Source organism: Thunnus thynnus, chromosome 19, assembly GCF_963924715.1.
Source record: "Thunnus thynnus chromosome 19, fThuThy2.1, whole genome shotgun sequence".
Classification (NCBI taxonomy): Eukaryota; Metazoa; Chordata; class Actinopteri; order Scombriformes; family Scombridae; genus Thunnus; species Thunnus thynnus.
In genome coordinates, this window is record NC_089535.1 from 1,729,027 (window position 1) to 1,754,026 (window position 25,000).

The following is a 25,000-nucleotide window of genomic DNA, read 5'->3' on the forward strand; positions in this document are numbered from 1 at the left end:
CAATCACATAAAAACACACAATAATAATAACATGCAATAAAAAAATAAAGGTGCTAAACAAACAACAGAATAAAAACCAGCCCAACAATACTTAAAAATAGTAAAACCCATAAAACAGAACAAAACTAGAATCAAGTAAAATCAGGGAAGGCGTTGTGATAAAAGTACATTTGAGCACAGATTTAAAAGAAGCCACTGACTCAGCCTCCTTATTTACTCAGGCAGGATGTTTTTCAAAGCTCTGGTCCCGCTCAGTCTTCAACCGAGAGTCTGGAACAGATAGAAGACCAGAGGACCTCAAAGTGCGAGCAGGGTCATACAGGGATAGAAGGTCTGAGATGTAATGAAAAGTCAGACCATTTAGTGCCTTGTAAGTAATTAAAAGACCTTGAAATCAATTATATTGATCTTATATTGATCTGATATCTTTAATATAAGTTTTAAATTAGATGAAAAAGTGGATCAAATTGAAGATATAGACACATATAGACATAGACAGAGCACACTAAGAGCCTGAATATAGTGTCCCTTTTTATGTATTGAATTGAGCCTTGATTGTGAATGAGATTCCATTCTGGATGTAATTGTGACACTAAAGAGACTCAAAGATTCACAAGTTAAGCATTTCCTCTCATTCTAACAGGGGTCTGGGGGACGATGGCTGATAAAGAGGAGCTTTTGAAGACACTGCAAGAGTTGGGAGATGATGAATTCAGGAACTTTAAATGGCACCTAGAGGAGCTGGACATCCTGGAAGGCTACTCACTCATCCCAATCTGTCATCTGGAGAAAGCAGACAGGCTGGACACTGTAAATAAGATAGTACAGACCTACAACCATCAGCCTGTGGAAGTGGTGAAGAAAATCTTAAAGAAGATCAACAGGAATGATCTAGTGGAGAAACTGTCAGCTCACGGTAAGCTGCAGGACAGAAACATGAAACCGGGACATGATGTGATCACACAAGTTTTGAAAAACATTTATTATAATAAAGCAGTATATACTAAAAATATATGTGGAGTTAAAGCTGAATCATTTTATTTGTATTGTTTTCTGAGACTTTCCTGCATCCACACAGTAGATTTGTTGAGGAGAAACAGGCTGCTGTGTGTGAGTTTATGTTATGCAGATAATCAGCAAACATGTAATACTGGTCCCCCAAAAGAAAATAGTGATGAACTGAAACACCTGAAAAGTAGTGAATTACTGGAATTTTTCCTCAGTTAAAGGACTTGTTTTCAGTAAATGGAGCTGCCTGAGCTGCTGAGAAGTTAAACTGCCTCTAATCTAACTTAGTGTTCAGTTTAAATGAACTCACAGTATAGAAGTGCTGCAGAGCTGCACATGCTGTCTGGCCCCCACTGAGGTTTCATACTGGACTGCACTGGTTTGGTATCTGCACCACAGTGGGAGGAGAGGTGCAGTTGAGGGTGTGGTGATCTCAATCCAGCAGCAAACCGCTATCTTGGTGCCAACAATGAGTGCGTCTCATGTTATATTTTAACACATTTTAGTGAAGGCTCACATGTATAAACCTCTCTGAAATCACACAAACTGCTTTTTTCATGTTTTGCTTGTCTATAAACTTGTGTTCTGGATACATTCCGGTGAGTCTGAATACAGATTAATGATTGATTCTTACCAGCATCTCTCATCCACAACAGCTGCATCCTGTACTGACGGCCTTTACTTTACCCTGGTGATTGTCTGTAAAGACATCTGAAGGCAGCAGGAATCTGTTCCATCTGCAGACTCTATAGGAATGATGTTGCACATTGTCAAGGCACAATTAAACACACCAGATCTGCTGATAAACTCATGTCTGAAACTTTTTACATCCCAAACAACAACGAGTTTCCTCTGAGGAAAAATCCTAGTAAGATTCCCAAACAGTCAGTGCATCATGGCGGGGAAAGCTTTGTGTTTAAAGTGGATGAAAGTAGTGAATATGATTGGCCACAATTGTCACAGCCTTCAACAAGCCCACCTCTAATATATGATAATGTATTCTTCCTGATCCGGCCATGAAAATGCCAAATGTGTGCTGGGCACGATGGTTGTCCATCGCTACATAACCTTTTAAAGAACTGATAATCCCATGAATGTTGTAGATTGCCTGAAAGAGCTGATGACTACAGAGATAAAGGCCTGTCAACCTGTTTAAAGGGAACATTAGCTGGAGAGAACACGAGTTTAATTCAGTTATTTATTTATTTAAAGTAATCTATTCAAGGTTACTCAGTAGAAAGGCTTAAAGCTTTGTTCTGGTTAATTTATATTATTCTACACAGATGAACCAAAGCTTCTACATACCATCACATCCTACCAAACAAGGCTCCAATCTAATCTTGATCTCTGACAGACAGGAAGTAGCTCACAGACCAATCAGCTGATAGTAAACTATGTGAAGAAGAAGATCAGGGAGAATCAGTCTAAAGACAGAAGCATCAATCTGTTCCACTGTCTGAATGAACTGAATGATTTTTCTCTAGTGGAGGAGATCCAACAGTCCCTGAGATCAAGATGTCTCTCTACAGCTGAACAGTCTTCTGCTCAGTTGTTTGCTGTGGTCTTCATCTTACCGTCATCAGGAAAACATCTGGATGTGTTTGACCTGAAGAGATACTCTGCTTCAGATGAGGCTCTTCAGAGGCCTCTGCCAGAGGTCAAAGCTTCATATAAAGCTCTGTAAGTGGATTTAAACTTATTTTATGAAGAAAACAAAGTTACCATATCTTGTCATCACTTCTTCTCCAGGTTGAGTGTGTGTAACATCTCAGAGAGAAGCTGTGCAGCTTTGTCCTCAGCTCTTCCGCTTCTTTAATTAATCAATTAAAGAGAAATACATATGGAGCCAGAATGTGTGACACCTTTTTCCAGATTTTGCTTCCAGTTATCAGCTCCTCACTACAACCCTTGGTGTGATTTACTTTTCCATTATATATTTTACATATTAACATCTACAAAACCTTCTGCCAAAACTTCTGCATTATGACTTACAGTTGTTGAGTTAAGCCTGTTTATTGAGTTTTGTCTTGTTTGCATTCAGCTCTTCTGCCTGTTTACTTTATCAGTTAATCTCATTAGATCATATAAAAGTAGGTCAAACCCAGACAGTGATGATACGATATTGATCTCCTGTAATGAAACAGAAGACTAAATGATAAACTGAATCAAGTTATATTAAGATTGAAGGTTAGCACCACCAGCTGTTTGTCTCCTAATATTCACACAGCAGCAGTGGATGGAAACAAACATTCACAACATTTTCTATTGAGCTTTTTCTGGATATTTGATGAAAATTTGTTCTACATTTGGATGAAAATTTGACTAAAGTCCTGGAATTTGCTCTGCAGACGTTGCTGGAAGCTATCGGTCTGCTTATCTGTACTGTTGGGAAAAATACAGACAAAAAGAAACAGCTGCTCTGATACACAGACAAGACGACCTTTAAACACAGTTATTACTGATGATTTTAGGTTTGTCATTCCCATGTAAGACATACACAAGTATAACCAGAATACAACAATATTATTTTTTAAAATAAATAAATAAATAATAACAACAATCAGATCCTGACTGATGTTACAGAGTCCACCTCAGTGGATGTGCTGCTGACAAACTTCATCAGGGGGAAACTGCTTCCCTCTGCTCGCCTCTGGATAACCACACGACCTGCAGCAGCCAATCAGATCCCTCCTGAGTGTGTCGGCATGGTGACAGAGGTCAGAGGGTTCACAGACCCACAGAAGGAGGAGTACTTCAGGAAGAGATTTAGAGATGAGGAGCCAGACAGCACAGTCATCTCCCACATCAAGTGCCACATCCCAGTTGTCCCAGAGAGGGAGGAAGGAGAGCTGCCCAAGACCCTGACTGAGATGTACACAGAATTCCATCTCAAACATATAATAATTAAAACAAAATAATAAACAACAACAACAACAACAACAACAACAACAACAACAACAACAACAACAACAATAATAATAATAATAATAATAATAATAATAATAATAATAATTGCTGTATTCTGGTTATAATTGTGTATGCAGGATGAGATTGATAAAGCTAAAAGCATCAGTAATAATTCTGTTTATCAAGTATATAATGTAGTGAACATGTTTTGGCACAATAGGCAAAGATTTCAATTTTTCTTGACAAAGTCATTAAAGAAATTCAGAACTTGGTGTTTGGAGGTTTGAATATGTATTTTAAATGTTCTAACTAAAGGCAGTGGTATGTTACACAGAAAAAGAAGATCCTGTTAATTGACTGTAATCTGAGTCTCTGTCCTCACAGTCAAAACCAGAACTCACATTTAGACTAAAATCTCCAAATGTGACCGTTTGGTTTGACTTCATTTTATTCATATTCTACAATCACAGATGTCACAGCTGCAGTATTTATACTCCACTGTACTATTATTCATTTATTAAACCAGCCACTAATGTAGGCATGTATATGATTAGAAATGTGTTTAATTTGTCAGTTTGATGAGAAAAGAACAAGTTGATTGAATCTCTGCTTTTTCTACAGGACTTATAACACAACATATGAGGAAATCATCTCCAGAAGTTCTCAGATCTCTCCAGGATCTCCTGCTGTCTACCAGCTGAGACCAAAGGAAGAGAAGTTTGGAAATCTGACAAGAAGAACTGTTGGTGAGAAAAACCTGAACAAGAAAAACAAAACCATCTTACTTGTAGGTGAAACAGGAGCAGGAAAATCTACTCTGATCAACACTCTGTTCAACTACACCATGGGAGTGAAGTTTGAGGACAACATCTGGTTTGAGATCATAGAAGAAGAGAAGAGAAGATGTCAGACAGAGAGTCAGACATCAGCTGTGATGGTGTACCAGATCTTTGGTTTTGAAGGTAAAACTCTGCCCTTCTCTCTGACCATCATCGATACTCCTGGATACGGAGACACCAGAGGGATTGAACATGATGACATCATCAGACAAAGATTATTGGACTTGTTTCGTTCAGAAGATGGAGTTCATGAAATTGATGCAGTGGGTCTGGTGCTGCAGGAGGGTGTGTATCGAGTGAGTGACCGACAGAAGTACATCTTTGATTCAGTGACGTCTCTGTTTGGAAAAGACATTGAGAAGAACATCGTTGCTCTCATCACACACTCAGATGGAATAACACCTGAAGATGCTCTGAAAGCTCTTGAAGCTGCAAACATTAAATGTGCCAAAAATGAGAAGAATCAGCCCGTTCACTTCCTGTTTGATAACTGCCAGACCACACAGAGAACAGAAGAAGATAAGGTTGCTTTAGGGAACGCATGGAGGGTAACAGAGAGAGGAATGAAACGATTCACAGACTTCCTGGAAAAATCTGGACCTCAACAGCTGATAACAACAGTTGAAGTGTTGAACGTACGCATCAGAATAACAGCCTGCATCCAAAACCTGCAAGACAGAATCCAGCTGACTGAACTAAAGCAGAACGAGATCCAACAGACTCAAGAAGCTCTGAAGAAACATAAACAAGAGATGAAGAAGAATAAAGAGTTCACTGTAGAAGTTGATGAGGTCTACAAAGATAAAGAGCCTATGCTTCTGCTGCACCGTCTGTGAAGTGACCTGTCACTATCTTCTATCAAGAGTGGGCTGGTTTAGCAGTCGCTATGAGAACATAATAAATGGCTGCTGTACTGTTTGTACAGGGAAGTGTCCTGCATCAGATCATGTGAAAGCAAAGTGGAGATATGTGAACAAGACCAGGAAAGTTAAGAAGATCCGACAAGATGTGAAACAGAAGTATGAAAAGAATAAGGTAGATCGTGAGCAGAAGAAGAGCCTTCTGGAAAATCTTCAAACAGAGATGAAAAAACTGGAATCAGAGAAGATTCAGCTGCTTACAGAGGTCTACCAACATGTGGAGCATCTAGAGCGGATCGCTCTGAATGATAATTCACTGTCTACTCATGTCCACTTGGACTTCCTGATTGAGAAGATGAAGGAGATCAGAGACACAGAGAAGGTCAAGAAGCTGCAGGAGATGAAACAACAAGAGGATGAAAGAACCAGAGCAGGGCTGCGATACATGTTTGGTAAACTAACAGTTGGTAAAGATGCAGTGATGTAGATGAACAACATCAGACAGCTGTGTAGACAACAAGCTCTACACTGTTCATATAAATGTTTAAACATCACAAACATTATTTCATTTTAATCTTATTAAGTGTGATGTTGACGTAATATATATTTATATATTTTTTTTCAAAGACACATAATCGTCTTTTAAATTTTAAATTGTGTGATTCTTGGAAACCGCCTCCTCTGTGATATATAACTGTTCATTTAGTTTAATGTTTAATTATCGTTTGTTGATCCACTTCAGTGAAAGTAAAGCCAGAGTTTATCTTATAGTGACAGCAGCTGTTGGTTTTCTTGTGATGGATTCCTACATCCCTCATTCTCATAGTTCAGCCTCTTTTCTGCTCTCAGCTTCATCAGATCAAAACTCTTCATCAGTGTGTTCAGCTGCACTTCAGTAACCAGTTTACAGTCGACTCTCTGCACTCAGCTGATTTCTGTCCTGTCATGTAAACCAGAAACCTGGTTTCTGTATCACAGTAGAGGATTACAGAAACCTGAGGTTCCTCGATCCTCACTTGAACCAGAAGTCGTTCTGCTCCGCCATCTTGCAGGTCGTCCCAAAGCTCTTATTCCTGCTCTGAGGAGCCATGAGTGAAGATACACAAGAGCCTTCACGTCTTTTACCGGCCGACACGCCTCCTTATTGGAAAGCTGATCAGTAGGCTTGTTTCAGATGAACTGCTCCTTTCTTGTAAAGTGGAGGGATCAGGCGGCAGCATCAGCAGGAAGTGACAAAAAGCTGCAGTCAAGTCAGACAGTTTCCAGCAGCTTTCAAAGAATCTACAGGAAGTCACAGAAATATTTACATCCTGTTAGATCTGATCCTGATTTAATAAAATGTTATCAGATCAATCTACTCAAGCTCAGCTGATCAATCACTAACATTGTTTTAATGCTGATCTGTATGATAGAATATAAACTGTTAAAATGACCTATAATCAATAATCAAAACAAAATTTATTCTGTAATCTCCAATATTAGACTATTAAATTATTTTACATAGAAATGTAACTGTTGCAGCAAGCGGATCACTACCTGCTGGTCAACATGCCGACTGTAATCAGCTGATGTCACACTAGTCAAACTCATTCACATCTCATTGATGAAAGAAAGAAATTCTAATAAAATGAAATTATTATTTTTTTCTGTGTAATTTAGTTTTTAGGAGAGATCTTTGTATAAGCTTTTATCTTCTTATCTCTCCTGCACAGATGTTTATTTACTTTAAATGAATGAATAGTTGAGTAAATGCAGGTAAAAGTGTGTTTGTTAACTACATGTGAATGTCTCTGTGTACATATCAAAATTTTAAATATTGTATAAAAAATAGTATTTTGTTATGCATAAACAAACAAAGTAAACACAAATCAAACCAACTCAAATTGTAAGCAGAAATAGACATTATATCATTTATCTGTCAAATATTCACATCAGTAATTAAATAATGATATAATCTTCATATTGTGTCTGTTGTAATTTTTGGTTATTGAATGTTTTCTGTCTCTTTGGCTGATAAAAGTTGTCATCAACACATCTGAATTCTTAGTAGAAGATCAGACAACTGAAATCCAAAATGAAGATAAAACATCATGTCGTTGATCAAACTCCTGAACCAATCAGCTCTTTGATCAGGTGACATCCATTCTCCCATCATGCCCTGATCCTTGCAGTGGCTGCTGGCCTGGAAACTGATTTACAAACGTAATTTTTCACCAACTAATTACTATATTTGGAATAACAAGAATATTCAATATAAAATAAGTCACTAATGGGTTTACAATGGTATTTATTGATTAAACATCTTGTTAATGCTGATGGGAAGTTACTAACAATAATGAATTCCTCTCTGAGTTCAGGTCACCAGTTATGCAGTGGTTTTTGATGCTTTGCTGAGGGCTGTGCTGCAGCTTCTCAGAGGTTCAGTAATCAAGGTTTCAATGATTCATCCATTCAATAGAGGTATATTCCTTGGAGAAGTTGACATTAAGAATAAATGCTTGAATCAATAGGAATTACATATAAGCTGTAACTCTGCCCCCAAGAAGATTCTTTTGAGCTTCGCTTTATGTAGAAATTAATTAGCAGAATATTTGGTGAGTCTGACCCGGCTACTTCTGGTTAAACCCTCTGCTAACTTGAATGGGGATAAAATAATTAAATCATGCGGCTCTTCTAGACTTTCCAAATGTTATTGGACTGAATGGATCAGATTCTGATAGTGAAATGAACCATTTTATAGAAATCAGAGATTCCTTCTCATTAGTGACACCTGTAGCCATTTAATGAGCTGTAACATCCTGGTGCTCGCACTCGCTTGTTTCAGCAAAGCATCTCTCACTCCCACTCAGTCTGCAGAAAATCCAGCCCGAGTTCTTCACGTGAAAATCAGACCACAGGCTGATACAGACAACCGAGAAAGTTGGGGAGGGTCTCATTCTTTATGTTACATTACTACCTGTTCACTCATTGGCAATAAAAAACTATTAATACATGTAAATTGCTTCACAATTCTACATATAGAACCTTTAACATTAGATTTTGTTTTCTCTTAAGTGATAACAGATATAGTAGCTTAGATACACAGTAACCAATAAGTATTTTGTCTTTAATTAAACTGTATAATGTCAATAACTTTAATACTTTAATACTATTGGCTGCTGGAGGAAAGAGGTTTGATTTCTGTTAAAAAAAGGCTTTCTGGCAGAAAGACCTGAAGGTAAACTTCTCTCATGTGTTTTAATTTGTTCTTCTTCTCTCCTCCCGTGACCTGGAAACCGTTCCTCCACCGCCATCATGGAGGATCTTTCAATCCCTGAAATGCTCCTGGAGGAGACGAGGAGCGAGGAACCACAGGTGTATCCTCTGTGGAAGTTTTTTTACAGGACGGCAACACCCCTTCATCGAATCTGTTTATTGATTGATCAGCTGATCTGATGGGACAGTAAACAGTCGGGCTGTTGTTGTAATAATCTACCTGTGGAACAAGAATGAAAGCATCAACAGCTGCTGATCATATTTAATAATAAAGTGCAAATGACTGAATCATGAATCAATAACAAAAAACACTCTTGTAACTTTATTATTTTTCTTCATAAGTCAAAAGTCTTCTCCTTTATTCTTTTGTTTCAGAGCGTCTCAGCTCCTTCAGGAAAATATGACGTCACACAGCTGCATCTCCTATAAAATCATCCTGAGCCTGAAAATGACGTCAGACTGTCACAAACTAAACAAGCAACATTTTATTTCAACATATTCCTTCTCATTGGTTGTGTTCTTTCAGTAATTAACAGATTTAAATTGTCTATTTGTGTCTTATTCTGTGACAGACAGTTGCTGCTATAAATCTATAATCAAATAATAAAACACTGGAGCAGTTATCAGCTGTTCCAGGTATCACTATGTGGATATTATTAAGTGACAGTGTAACGTGTTAATTAATTGTACATGAATTACAACTTTAAACTTTATAGATTGAACTGTTAGTTAATAATTTCTACATCATATTTTGATCACTGACTTCTTCATATTTGACAGTTGAGGTGATGTCCGTCATGAGTAGTTGTCGTCTCCTCAAAATGACGCTGGAGTGAACGAGAATTAAAACTCTCTCATCCTCACTGAGAGGAGCTGAGACACGAGGAAGAGACGTGAGAGAGGGAAGTGAGGAGACACATTAGTGTAAAGAAAAGCACCTACAGTGAACTGCAGCTGGGACGATGAGAGCGACTCCCTTATGTGACGTAATTTGACACATTGTTGAAAAAAAAAAGCTTGTTTTAAGGGCGCTGCTCAACATTCCCACTTTTCCATCTGAATTTCTGCTTTTATGTCTCGTTAAACTAATAAAATCATACATTAACCTTTAACAGGACAATTTTAATGATACATAAAATGTAAATCCAGCAAGAAATTCAACCTGCAAGTTGCTCTTTAAGTTGATTCATGAGAGCGGGCATACATCACTTCCCTGTCGTCAGAAAGGCCACGCCCCCTTTTGGGTGAAAACAAGTGTTGTAAAAGTGCTGCACAAAAATTGTGAAATTTAGTGGCACCATGCCTAAAAGCTGCTGCGTCACGTTTTGCACATCGAACAATAAAAAAACCTCCAGTTTACAATTTCCTTTACATCCCCAAAGAGCGAAAGACGGTAAAAGAAGAGATCTGAGATATTTATTTATAAATCAGCATGTCAGTGTCTCTCCTATTAGATAAATATGAAGACATCCATGCCAGTGCTCTAGATGAGAAGTTAAATTTAGAGAGTTTCGATATTAAAACATCATGATTGACTGTGTCGAATGCTTTACACAGATCTAAAATACAGCACCAACTACTCCTCCTTTGTCAAGTCTTGATTTAATTTGCTCTATTAAGTGCAAGGTAGCAGTTTCAGTGGAATGATTTGCTCTAAAGCCAAATTGCATATGATGTAGACCAAAACTGCTTGTATTAAGAAATGTTGTCAGTTGTTTAATGACAACTTTCTCAGCAGCCTTTGAGAGTACTGGCAGTAAACTTATTGGTCTGTAGTTACTGGCTTCAAGGCGGTCTCCAGATTTAAAAACAGATGTGACAATGGCACATTTCCAGTCATCAGGAAAGGAGCTGTGTTTAAAAGACAAGTTCATTAAATGAGCAATAGGGGGAGTTAAAATATCTTTGTGTGATTTAACAAACATGGTGTCAAATTGGAAAGTATCTTTACTTTTGGAGCTTTTTAAGGAGCTGATGATTTTGTTTACTTGTAACTCATTCGTCTCTAAAACCTGACCTGTAGCATCTATAGCAACAATATCCAGTTTCCTTTATGTAATTTTTTTCTCCTAAATATTTTGGGTCCCTCCTTGTGAGATTATCAATGTTTTTCCAGATCAATTTACTGTTGCCTTTTGCTTCATTCAATATATTGAGATAGAAATGAGATTTCGCTTCTCTTTGTTCCTTAAACCTTTATAAATCAGCATGTCAGTGTCTCTTCTAGTTTTAACTGCCTTCCTTAGTGCAGCATCTCTAGATTTCATTAGTTTCCACAAATGTTCATTAAACCATTAAACAGTAAATAGTTTTTATTTTTAGATTTTATCTGTATCCTCACATTAAATCTTTCCCTCACAGAGTTGATTGTGTGAGTAAAAGTATCACAGCCATAGTCCAGATCATCAGAGGACAGAACATCATCCCAGTTCAAGCTGTTCATTTCATTGGATAATTCTTCTTGCTTAGCTCTGGGTATGCATTGAAGGATCATTGTCTTAGTTGCTGTGGTCTTAAATCTACTTTTAGTCAGTTTTCTCGATGAGATTAGATTATCCTTTACATTTACAAATGTAACATTAGATACATAGATGTCTGCTGAACAACGTGTATCTGAACATATTAAAAAGAAAATCTTTTCTACATAAACAGTCCCGTTTCATGCTGAATTTATTTTTAATAATCAGCCACTTTGAAACCCTCTGGGCTCTCCTCTCTGACCTTTTGTGGTTATTTCCTGGTTAAAGTCATTTCTTGTGATTTATGACTCAGAGGATTTTCTGTCGTCTTTCTTCGTCTTTCTCTGACTGTTTCAGTGTTTCAGACCTCCTCCTCTTTGCTGTCACCGTTAGTTTCATGTGAATGTAACACTCACTGCAAGTCACTAGCATAAGAAATGACAATAAAAGATGTAAAGTAAGTATTTTTATTGCAGACGATCAGATTGAGATTTATTACATTCAGCCACCTGAACTTCCTCCCAGTTAATTTCCCAGCTATCACTAACAGGGCAGGGGCTGAGTTTAACTAAGACACACCAGTGCACACTGCAGTCAATAAGTCCTACACACCAGGTGAGTTAACACACTCCAAACTGGAACACGTGACTATCTTCACAGCAACCGACTAACAACCACAGCTCACCTTAAACCTGCCCTGACTGGCTGACTGGGATTAATGGTGGGACAGCAGGCAGACTGATATTAAAACAAACAAACAAAAATAAGAAAAAAAGAAAACTAGTCCGCTCCAAGGGCAATACCCGTATCTTTTTGCCCGCTACCAGCTCACTTACCAGGGCGGACTAGACAGGAAAGAAAACCTCAATAAAACAAACAGACAAATGATACAAATAATCCCACAGCAGGAGCAGCTAATAGACCACTGATGCTCTGGTACGTAGATTTATTTCCGTACTGACTACCAGCCGCCTTCAACCCAGCAGGGAAGCAGGTCAGTCATTCCTGCAGTCTCGCCTTCCCTGAATGCCAAAATAACCACTCTGTTCCTCCTTCAGGTAGCTTTATATCTGCCAAACCTCAACAACTGGTGCATCTCCACTTTTTACACCTGCCACATGAATGTAAGAAGCAGAGAAGTTAAAACATTTATGACGCTTCAAAATCTCTGATCTGTTCATGTTCCATCTGTGCTGAAGTCAGTCTGAAGTTGGTCGTGCGTTTCATAAAGTCTGTTCACTTTTTAAAAATACTTCAGTAAAATACAGTTAAAAGACATGAATACACCTCCTCTGTGAAACATCTTTTACAGTTCAGAGTTGGAATCATTTTGGAGATATTTTAATGGTTAAAGTTAAAAAACAAAACAAAAACACACAAATCATAAACTGTTAACATGCAAAACCATCCATACATGATATATAAATACATAATGTTCTGATAGTTCAGTTATGAGAATAAAATGGTGAAAGTATCTCTTAAATATTATTAAACTACTTGAATAACTTGTTCACCACATCAGTGACAGAGTGTCAGAGAGGAGTTACAGGAAGCCGTTTTGTTGTGATCAGATCAACATGCAGCAGCAGGATGAGAGCTGAGTGTGTTTCAGGTTTGTTATGACTAGGAGACACAGAGAGTATTTATGTTTTATCCTAGTATTTAAAATTGTGTTTTACAGCAGACAGATACAGCTGTCTGCTGTATCTTTGTTTTCAACTCTTTATTGTATCAGTCTTACAACATGTAACATAGAGACAAAAACAGAAAACATTTAGGCATCATAATGAAACAAGGATAACATAACAGACATGACTCCACTCTCTGGACAAAATACATTCAACATGTTAACATGAAGCAGTCAGCTGCATCTGGACTGCACCTGCTGCAGGAAGTCACATTATTGTGAACCTCCTCCTTCCCTCCTCTCTGTTTGGGTGTTTGAACTATTTTACTTTCGTTTTCTTCACCACCGTGTCGCAGACATTGTTCTCCGTATGGTAAGGTCATAACTGACAGTTTTCAGTGTTTAATGACTCCTCTCTGCTCTCACTGTTAGTTTAATGAGTCACTCAGTTGTTGAAAGTGTTTGTGTTAATATCTCGTGTTTGTCTTCAGATCAGATCTGTTAACAGTTTGTGTTCAGGATCAATAACTGCTCCAACAGCAGGAGAGATGATGGTGACATATAGTCATGTGTGAATGTGTTGCTTTTCAATGTTAATGATGATCCATCAACAACTTTGATGTTTTCATGTTTTATATTGTTGCAGATGTGTTTCTCTGTGCTGAAGTCAGTCTGAAGTTGGTTATCTGACTCCTTCAACCAATCAGAGGGGGTTTTTAGGGAGTGCCAATAACTGACTTGTCATCATACAACAGGTAGGAAATTATTATTGAAAATAGTCTAATGTTTTATTTCTATTTGTTGTTAATATTATTATTAATTCCTGCAATAGACTATCCACTGGATCAGGCTCAATGTGGATTGGTCTTTAAGCTGAATGACTGAAATTTTTGTCAGTTGACTTAAAATTAATGTTTAATGATACATTAAAAAAAGCAATTATCAAACATGACAAAGAGTAAAGTTTATATAGACACCAAATGAGTTGCATCATGCTGACGTCATTATATGAACAATTCATGGCAGGACTTGATACATAATCAAGATAAAACACATTATCAGTGTCTGAAATAATCACAAAAACTGTCACATAATCCCACACATCTATACAAAAATATAAATACATACAAATATGAGAAACAATTTTAACATTTATGACAACAAATATATTAAAAAATATATATTTGTTGTAAAATATAGAGAACCAGATGTGCCATAGTCATCAATCAGACTGATTGACAGCAACATGATCATTAAACATGTACTTGCTGACATAAAAACAAAGGACACTCATCAACCCCTGTGTCTTTATTATTTCTGACATAACATGATTGTTTGCCTGACTGGTCACAGTATTTAGGCTCCTAATGGCTAAAAAGTAATACAGTGTTCTTATTTTATGCTTTTAAATTGGCAAAGACCTCAGAATTTGAATTTACCAGCAGTCAAATTAGAGAAGCTGCTTTTACCAAAGTAACTGGATGTACTGCTGTCATCTGATATAATGGAGTATTCTTACATTGATGTATTGGTACTTTTGCTGAAGTAAAGTATCTGAGTTCTTCTACCATAACTGACATCAGGAGACAGAGAATTAAGGAGAAGAACAAAACTAAAACTACATCTTCTATGCTTATTGTATTTAGTGATTTGTGGTCAGAGATGTGAACACAGTGTTATCTCAGTCTCAGGTCTCCAGCAGTCAAACTAAATGATTTTCAGTGTTAACAATACAGATATTTACAGGAAGGACACATTTATAATCATTTTGTAGGACTTGTGGCACAAAGATATATTTAATTTTAATGTAATCTAAATGTGTGTAAATAAATAACATTTGATAGTTTTATAGTTTGTTATTTTGTCTGAATCCCAGAATTCATTGTGCTGCTGAAACCAAACCTACAACATCTGCTGTGGTTTTTATTTTTAACAGTAACTTCCTGTTTTACACAGTTCTTCCTGTTTTAACAGAGCAGGAAGCAGCGCTGCATTGAAATACAGTTTGATATATTGTCACAAAATCCCATCCTACAAATAACCCTAAGATATTGCACCATTACAAATTTACAAAATGACATATTAAATCAACTTGTTTGATTTGATTTATTGATTGGGACAGTGTTCAGTTTTTAAACATTAAAGATACACTGGAGTTAGCTCAAAGCTAATTTATATCTTTAGTCCCCCACAATCAAAACATACAACAAACAGTACAAAGCAAAAAAACACACAAAATACAAAATACAAAATACAAAATACAAAATACAAAACACAAAGCTACACACAACAGCACATCACATACATCCACAATGTCAATCAGAAATTAATAATGTAAACTTGTCAAATTAAAAGCAAGACTACCTGCACTAATGAGAAGACCATAGATGGAGTTTAGCCTCAGTGGTCACACAGCTGATTGGTCTTTAGTAGATTTTTTAATTTGGCCTTGAATGTATTGATTGAACTGCAGCTCTTCATATCATCAGGTAAACGTTCCACTGAGTTGTGGTTTTCACAGAGAAAGCTGATTGTCCAAATACAGTGTGATGAAATGGTTCAATAATGTATAGAGGATATTCTGGAGGATCTAATAGAACTTACTGAGCGAGTGAACACAAAGTCACATAGTGGAGGAGGCCAAACCATTTAACATTTTATAAACTAGGCACAAATTAGAGAATAATCTAAAATTGTCAAAGCTCAGTAAATTGTATTTCTCCAGAACCCTACAGTGATGGAAATGCATTGGCTTTTTGTCCAGAGTTTTTAGAGTTTGTTTGTATGAGGACTCAAGAGGTTTTATGGCTGTTTCTCCAGCCTGCCCCCAACATGTGATCAATAAGACATCTGGGAAAGAATCATAGCTGCATAAATATCTGCAGCGTCCAAAGAGAGACAGTTTCTAATATGTCTAAAATTTGGTAAGTTGTACTTTATGGTTTTAACCGTTTTTTTTAACATGTTTCTTAAAGTTCAAAGTTGGATCCAGTGTCACACCAAGATATTTAAAACCAGTGACTTTGTCAATTTTTTCACCTTTGATGAGAATATCAGCGTTAGGAGGTTGTACCACAGTCTTAGAGAAAAACATACCTGTTGTCTTGTTTACATTTAGACTCAGACATGATTGATCAAGCCAATGTGTGATCCTTTCCAATGCAATTGTTTGCTTAGCAGCAGCTAACTCAGCTGTTTTTGCATGTGTGTACACAACACTGTCATCTGCATACATTTGTAGTTCTGCATCATGACACTGTTGAGGGAGATCATTAATATATAGGCTAAATAATAGGGGACCTAACACTGACCCTTGTGGAACACCCATTGTGCACTTCATGTTACTGGACAGTGTGTCACCAACTTTAACACATTGTCTCCTATTAGATAAATATGAAGACATCCATGCCAGTGCTCTAGAGGAGAAGTTAAATTTAGAGAGTTTTGATATTAAAACATCATGATTGACTGTGTCGAATGCTTTACACAGATCTAAAAATACAGCACCAACTACTCCTACTTTGTCAAGTCTTGATTTAATTTGCTCTATTAAGTGCAAGGTAGCAGTTTCAGTGCAATGATTTGCTCTAAAGCCAAATTGCATATCATGTAGACCAAAACTGCTTGTATTAAAAAATGTTGTCAGTTGTTTAATGACAACTTTCTCAGCAGCCTTTGAGAGTACTGGCAGTATACTTATTGGTCTGTAGTTACTGGCTTCAAGGCGGTCTCCAGATTTAAAAACAGATGTGACAATGGCACATTTCCAGTCATCAGGAAAGGAGCTGTGTTTAAAAGACAAGTTAATTAAATGAGCAATAGGGTGAGTTAAAATATCTTTGTGTGATTTAAGAAACATGGTGTCAAATTGGAAAGCATCTCTACTTTTGGAGCTTTTTAAGGGCCGATGGTTTTGTTTACTTGTAATTCGTTAGTCTCTAAAACCTGACCTGTAGCATCTATAGCAACAATATCCAGTTTCCTTTTTGTAATTTTTTTCTCCTAAATATTTTGGATCCCTCCTTGTGAGATTATCAATGTTTTTCCAGATCAATTTACTGTTGCCTTTTGCTTCATTCAATATATTGAGATAGAAATGAGATTTTGCTTCTCTTTGTTCCTTAAACCTTTATAAATCAGCATGTCAGTGTCTCTTCTAGTTTTAATTGCCTTCCTTAGTGCAGCATCTCTAGATTTCATTAGTTTCCACAAATGTTCATTAAACCAGGGTAAATTGTTTTTATTTATAGATTTTATCTGTATCCTCACATTAAATCTTTCCCTCACAGAGTTGATTGTGTGAGTAAAAGTATCACAGCCATAGTCCAGATCATCAGAGGACAGAACATCATCCCAGTTCAAGCTGTTCATTTCATTGGTAAATTCTTCTTGCTTAGCTCTGGGTATGCATTGAAGGATCATTGTCTTAGTTGCCGTGGTCTTAAATCTACTTTTAGTCAGTTTTCTTGATGAGATTAGATTATCCTTTACATTTACAAATGTAACATTAGATACATAGATGTCTGCTGAACAACGTGTATCTTTTCTACATAAACAGTCCTGTTTCATGCTGAATTTATTTTAATAATGAAACCTTCTGGTCTCCTATCTGACCCTCTGTGGTTATTTCCTGGTTAAAGTCGTTTCCTGTAACTTGTGACTCGGAGGATTTTCTGCGTCATCTTCTTCAAAAACTCTGATCTGTTCATGTTCCATCTGTGCTGAAGTCAGTCTGAAGTTGGTCGTGCATTTCATGAAGTCTGTTCACTTTTTAAAAATACTTCAGTAAAATACAGTTAAAAGACATGAATACACCTCCTCTGTGAAACATCTTTTACAGTTCAGAGTTGGAATCATTTTGGAGATATTTTAATGGTTAAAGTTAAAAAACAAAACAAAAACACACAAATCATAAACTGTGAACATGTAAAATCATCCATACATGATATATAAATACATAATGTTCTGATAGTTCAGTCATGAGAATAAAATGGTGAAAGTATCTCTTAAATATTATTAAACTACTTGAATAACTTGTTCACCACATCAGTGACAGAGTGTCAGAGAGGAGTTACAGGAAGCCATTTTGTTGTGATCAGATCAACATGCAGCAGCAGGATGAGAGCTGAGTGTGTTTCAGGTTTGTTATGACTAGGAGACACAGAGAGTATTTATGTTTTATCCTAGTATTTAAAATTGTGTTTTACAGCAGACAGATACAGCTGTCTGCTGTATCTTTGTTTTCAACTCTTTATTGTATCAGTCTTACAACATGTAACATAGAGACAAAAACAGAAAACATTTAGGCATCATAATGAAACAAGGATAACATAACAGACATGACTCCACTCTCTGGACAAAATACATTCAACATGTTAACATGAAGCAGTCAGCTGCATCTGGACTGCACCTGCTGCAGGAAGTCACATTATTGTGAACCTCCTCCTTCCCTCCTCTCTGTTTGGGTGTTTGAACTATTTTACTTTCGTTTTCTTCACCGCCGTGTCGCAGACATTGTTCTCCGTATGGTAAGGTCATAACTGACAGTTTTCAGTGTTTAATGACTCCTCTCTGCTCTCACTGTTAGTTTAATGAGTCACTCAGTTGTTGAAAGTGTTTGTGTATAGTCATGTGTGAATGTGTTGCTTTTTCAATGTTAATGATGATCCATCAACAACTTTGATGTTTTCATGTTTTATATTGTTGCAGATGTGTTTCTCTGTGCTGAAGTCAGTCTGAAGTTGAGCGTCAATAACTGACTTGTCGTCATACAACAGGTAGGAAATTATTATCGAAAATAGTCTAATGTTTTATTTCTATTTGTTGTTAATATTATTATTAATTCCTGCAATAGACTATCCACAGGATCAGACTCAATGTGGATTGGTCTTTAAGCTGAATGCCTGAAATTTTTGTCAGTTGACTTAAAATTAATGTTTAATGATACATTAAAAAAAGCGATTATCAAACATGACAAAGAGTAAAGTTTATATAGACACCAAATGAGTTGCATCATGCTGACGTCATTATATGAACAATTCATGGCAGGACTTGATACATAATCAAGATAAAACACATTATCAGTGTCTGAAATAATCACAAAAACTGTCACATAATCCCACACATCTATACAAAAATATAAATACATAGAAATATGATAAAAATATTAACATTTACAACAACAAATATATAAAAATATATATTTGTTGTATAATATAGATTACTTACAGAGAGACTGTAGAAAATAATATCATAAACCACCATCAACAACAACAAAGTGATGCTTGAGTTTTGACTTCAGACTGTTTTCTTCTCCACAGACGTTGGAAGTGAGTGAAGTTGTTCCTGAAATCCTGCACAGCAGAGACCAGAATCTCCTGATCCCAGCTGTGTGTCCGTAGAGATCAATAGGACCATGGATTCATCTCCTCTTTCCAAAACACATGGAGAGTAAGTCAAGATAATGTCACTGTATTGTTTTAGGCTTTTGAACATTTGTTGATAAGGGGAAGCTGAAGCAGCAGACAGTATCAGGAGACCAGAAGCACTGCAGATTCTGTGCTCACAGAAGGAGCACGAGGAGAACATGTCTCCATGTCTCTGATGGAGGTCACTGAGGGGGAGTTAAAAACAAGGAGTTGATGAGATACACTCTGAGATGCTGAAGTTTCTGGACATTGTGGGGCTGTCTTAGCTGACAGAGAAGGGGGTCCAGAGGATGTGATCTAAATATTGAGGTATCACACTGCTCAGCCTCTCTGGGAAAGTTTATGCTGGATGCTGGAAAGGTGGCAGATCGTTCAAACTCAGACTGAGGTGAAGTGATGGGGATTCTGTCCTGGTCCTGGATTTGGGGATGCTGGAAGTCAGTCAGAGTTGGGGGGGCTGAGAGAAAGTTTATATGATGACGTCAAATTAAATGCTGCAACATTCATGACTTTTGTATTAATCTGAATGGCCAAAGACATTTTACACCAGTTTTAGAAGATTTTACACACAACAGACAACAAACTTAAATACCAACATGCTGTATGTCAAAGCAGCGTAGCAGCATATTCAGCTATGGACAGTTCACACACAGGATGCAGGTTTATTCCTAATCAGAAGATGATTTATTGTTGATTGAGCCACAGCCACGTTATACGGTACAGGTAACAATACAACAAGGCACTTGAAATTTATAACACACACACACACACACACACACACACACACACACACACACACACACACACACACAGCAACCAAAAACATTAACAAGTAACTCTGAACAGGCTGTAGGCAGTGCTTTACAAACAGGCATTGATAACTACACTCTAAAACACAACTCTACACTACAGAGACGTCCTCTTGCTCTCATTTGAAGCATGTTGCACTACCAGATCTGTGAAATAATGTAACTTACTAAATGATGTAATCAATTCATTCATACGCTCTGTAACTGGAGAGACAGGAAATTGAGAGCGAGCTACATAACTAATCATCCAGTAGCACCATCACACCAAGTTTAAAACAATGAACACACAAAGCATCTGAAATTTACAGCAAACCACTACATAATATAAATATTGTAACTCAGACCAAAGTGAGTTTACATGGTGGCAGGAAACATAATAAAAACACATCTATTATTGGTCATTAATATTCATGATCCTTCACATCTAGCTACGTCACGTCCTCTGCGTTTGTGCATCAGATAAACAGAAAATACATTGAATGTTCTAAAATGAAATGAAATATCATAAAAAGAAAATAACAAAGGCTGGATTTTAACCATTGAACAAACCAAGTTTTATAGACTGCATACACTAGAATGCTACTCTGGATCAGTGGACCAGCTGTTTACCCTTTCAAGGATCTTGGAGGGAGGGATCATGAGAGTCTGTCCTTCTGCTCTACATGTGTTTTGTAGAACTGTAGTGTTTTTACATTGCGTGGTCGTCATACTGAGTCAGGCCATGATCAGTTACGAGTAGTCGAGTCCTGCTGGCACAGTTCAAGTATGTTTCCACTGCACACAGCATGGCAGAGTAAAAGACGTTGTTCACCTTGATGATGTGTTTTGTCAACAATCAGCTCAGCTACCAATCAGGATCACAGCAGCACAACTCAGACAAAAAAGGCCTCCAGCTACATGCTGTTTGTCAAGCATATTGTTGTGAGCACAGTGCAGTCATTGAAGACAACCCACATCAATGTTTTTAATTTTTTCATGTTGACTTTAGCAGTTTAACAGCAAGAGGACAATGTTAGAGAAATATTAGTAAAGTCAAGTCAGTTTTATTTATATAGCGCCAAGGGCTCATAGAGCAGGTCTAGACTGAACTCTTTAATTTACAGAGACTCAACATTTCCTCCATGAGCAGCACTTTGTGACATCAACAAGAAAAAAACCTCAAGCAGAACCGGGCTAATAAAAATAACAACAATAATAATAATAGAAATATGCCTAATAATGACTAATGACTAATAATAATAATAGCAGCAGCGGTGGGCATCAAGCTGGACAGCAGTCGGTCTGTAGCTGAAGGTTTCCTGCGAGACAAGAAAGCACAAAACTCCGGGGAAGAAGCCAAGTTAGTGACATGCATTAATGGTTCATGAATACATACAGATGGAGAGGAGGAGGAGGAGGAGGAGGGAAGTGCATCATGGGAAGTCCCCCAGTAGTCTAGGCCTATAGCAGCATAACTAAGGGCTGATCCAAGGCGAGCCTGGTCGGCCCTAACTATAAGCTTTATCAAAAAGGAAAGTTTTAAGCCTACTCTTAAACATAGAGAGGGTGTCTGCACCCCGGACTGAATCTGGAAGATGGTTCCACAGGAGAGGAGCCTGATAACTGAAGGCTCTGCCTCCCATTCTACTTTTAAAGACTGTAGGAACCACCAGTAAGCCTGCATACTGGGAGCGCAGTGTTCTAGTGGGATAATACGGTACTATGAGCTCTTTAAGATATGATGGTGTCTGACCATTAAGGGCTTTGTAAGTTAGGAGAAGGATTTTAAATTCTATTCTAGATTTTACAGGAAGCCAATGTAGTGAAGCTAAAATGGGAGAAATGTGATCTCTTTTTCTAGTTTTAGTCAGAACACGTGCAGCTGCATTCTGGACCAGCTGGAGAGTCTTTAAAGACTTGTTAGGGCAGCCTGATAATAAGGAATTGCAATAATCCAGCCTAGAAGTAACAAATGCCTGGACTAGTTTTTCTGCATCTTTTAGAGACAGGATGTGTCTGATTTTCACAATATTACATAAGTGAAAAAAGGCAGTCCTTGAGATTTGATTTATGTGGGAGTTAGAGGACATATCCTGATAAAAGATAACTCCCAGATTCCTTACGGTGGTGCTGGAGGCCAGGGTAATGCCATCCAGAGTAGCTATATCATTAGGGCCCCAGCATGAAGGTGCCAGGGGCCAAACGGTTATTCTTTAAGGATAGGCTCTTTTTTTTTTTTTTAACTTAACCTCTTTAAGATGGCATTTTTATGCCACACAGATTATTTCAACCATTACCTCAGGGCTAAGAAATGCAAAAAATTAAGTTCTTATAACTTAGGCTACTTATTCTTTAAAGGTATAATGTGTAAGAATATGTCAGAATTTTAGTTTTAAACATTCTGAAATTAACTAAATTTATCAACAGAATGTGAAGAAATCACAGTTTTGACGTAATGTCATAGACCTATATGTATTGTGTTACAGAGATATCTACTGAAGTTAGCATACTAACCAGCTAGCTCCAGCCCTGTCTGGCCTATACAGTCTCGTAATACCACTTTGTACCATAGGGGCGATAGTGAGTCACTGTAGCGTCCAGTCTGCCCTCAGTCCAACATGAGAGGAAGAAGAAGTAGCTGCCCTGAGCCCTAGCAGTAATGGTGGATCCAGGCTGAATGCTGTTGAGATTGTCACTGTAGGACTGTTTAAAGTATGTGTGGTAATATGGTAGTAATATGTGGTCAGTTTATCCAAATAACACCTGTTTGGAAAGTTGCACCTACACTGTCAGAGCAGCCAGCTGCTGCTGCAGACACTGGCCAGGTGAGACATCAGCTGGTTATATCAGCTGATCTGATGAACTGCACTGAGTTGCACCATGAGACATTTGGCATCGTAGCACATCATTGTAAGCTGGATCGATATTGAAATATCATATCAATAAATTAGTTTTCTACTGGATGACTGTGTTGTAAAATGGCAGCAATTAATGAAAAAATGATGCTGTGTGGTAGAAAAAGTTGTTTTACTATCAGTGAGTTCTCTGACATTTTATGACTGACACCTATCCTAGGAGCATGTGTGTAACTATTCAGTTGTTACTCAGAGTTATGTTGTAATTTATCTCCGTGGAGGAAGGGGAAGGGATGTGAAATGTTGCCCCCTATTTGTGTAGATCAGCTGGACAATTCTTACATCTACAAGGAGGAATAGATGAGACTGAAACTGACAACACTTTGAATCTAAGAACCAGACAGATGATCTGTCTGGTTCTTAGATTTCAACAAGTTACTTTCTGGACAAATTTTTCAGGTTTAAACTGTCTTTAATTTGTCTTTTGTTGTTTCAGGATCCATCAGCAGAGACCAGCCTCTCCTGCCCCCAGGTATGTGTCCATTAAGAGTGACCGGTCCATAACGCCACCGATAAGTTTTAACAGTGAAAGGTATCAACTTAAACCTGACAGAAAGGCGTTTCTGACAAAGAAAGTTATTACCTATATTAAAACTTTTGATAGCAAACATTCTTCACCACTATTTTGTCCAGGAAGAATGTTATTCTGTTGTGTTTTCATCAGTTGACAGGAACAAGATCAATAAACTGATCAGCTTCATGTTTTATCTTGGACCTTCAAAGTGCTCTGTGAAACTAGGCCTGGGATGGCTTGTGTCCATGAAATGAGAAAATTAAAACTTTGATGTAGACTCAAATCAAATACATCTTTGAAAAGGTCTCAACCTGGAGAGTAAAGGCCTTTACACATACACAGTGACGCAAATAAACAACACGAAAATGTGAAATAATCACCTGCGAATCACCTGCGTTTGCATCAAAACTAATAACACCGACAGCGATACGAATTTGTGACAGCTTATTCTGCTGTCAGTCAGCCTGGTGAGGGCCGTTTGTCCAGCGGCTGCTTCTGTGCACAGAAACGCTGAACGCAGGTTGGAACCGGTGTGGACTGAACGGATATAACGCTCTCCTCTTCTTTTATCGAGTGAGGAGGATCATCATCATCACTGGATGATGATCTCTGACCTGCGTTCAGCGTCTCTGTCCACAGCTGCAGCTCCTGGAGAGCTGAGAGGACAAACTGCCTTCACCAGGCTGACTGACAGCAGACACTTACTGAACGTGTGTTTGTATTTATAAATACATGGTGATGATACATATGATACATGATACATCAATGTATTGATTGATTGGCTTTATTTCTCCGCACATTGTAGTGAGTGAACCTACCTGTCTGCCTGCAGTGTTCACAGACAGACTGGGAGCTGATCAATCAATATAGATACGGCAAATAAGTTCAAAACACATACAGCAGGATACTCAGTTCTATGTGAAAGTACTCATGACACAAACAACAGTTTGATTTAATAGCACGGAAAAAAAAAACACCCCCAGTGTGTAAAAGCCTTTACATGTCAGTATTAAGATTCTACATGGCTCCTGCTGTGAAATACTGACCTTTGAACCTTGACCTCTGATAACACAAATGTGTTTACCAACCCCTTAAACTCCTCAGTGTACTCTCAATTCACTATTTACAACTTCTTATTCTAGGAAAAATGTTAATATTTTTTAAAAACTACAATTCCCGAGAGCAGCTCCATGCAGCTTGATATAAATCAGCACCACAGTTGTCGTTCATCCAGTGAGCTAAGTAGGCTTGTAAAATAGGGTCGTGAGAAGATATATCTACTGAATATATCAAATATCTAGTACAGCCAAACTAGATGATCTATGTTAAGTAAAGATTATGTTTTATTTCAGATGTTTTAGCCAAAAAGGAGTCAAACGCACAAAGGGCCCTATTTTACC

At 37.5% G+C, this 25,000-nt stretch overlaps 2 protein-coding genes across 2 annotated transcripts in view; both read left to right on the forward strand.

Moving 5' to 3' along the window:
- Positions 1–25,000, forward strand: part of LOC137170628 (uncharacterized) — a 456,230-nt gene that overhangs the window by 184,797 nt on the left and 246,433 nt on the right. The window contains exons 4-5 of the mRNA XM_067574136.1: positions 644–916; positions 2,493–2,688. Coding sequence (XP_067430237.1) covers positions 644–916; positions 2,493–2,688 — 469 coding nt within the window. The remainder of the gene's footprint in view (positions 1–643; positions 917–2,492; positions 2,689–25,000) is intronic.
- The window catches only part of LOC137170630 (uncharacterized), a 12,381-nt gene continuing 6,042 nt past the window's right edge, over positions 18,662–25,000 (forward strand). Inside the window, exons 1-3 of the mRNA XM_067574138.1 lie at positions 18,662–18,732; positions 19,276–19,405; positions 23,523–23,618. Coding sequence (XP_067430239.1) covers positions 19,371–19,405; positions 23,523–23,618 — 131 coding nt within the window. The 5' untranslated portion in view covers positions 18,662–18,732; positions 19,276–19,370. The remainder of the gene's footprint in view (positions 18,733–19,275; positions 19,406–23,522; positions 23,619–25,000) is intronic.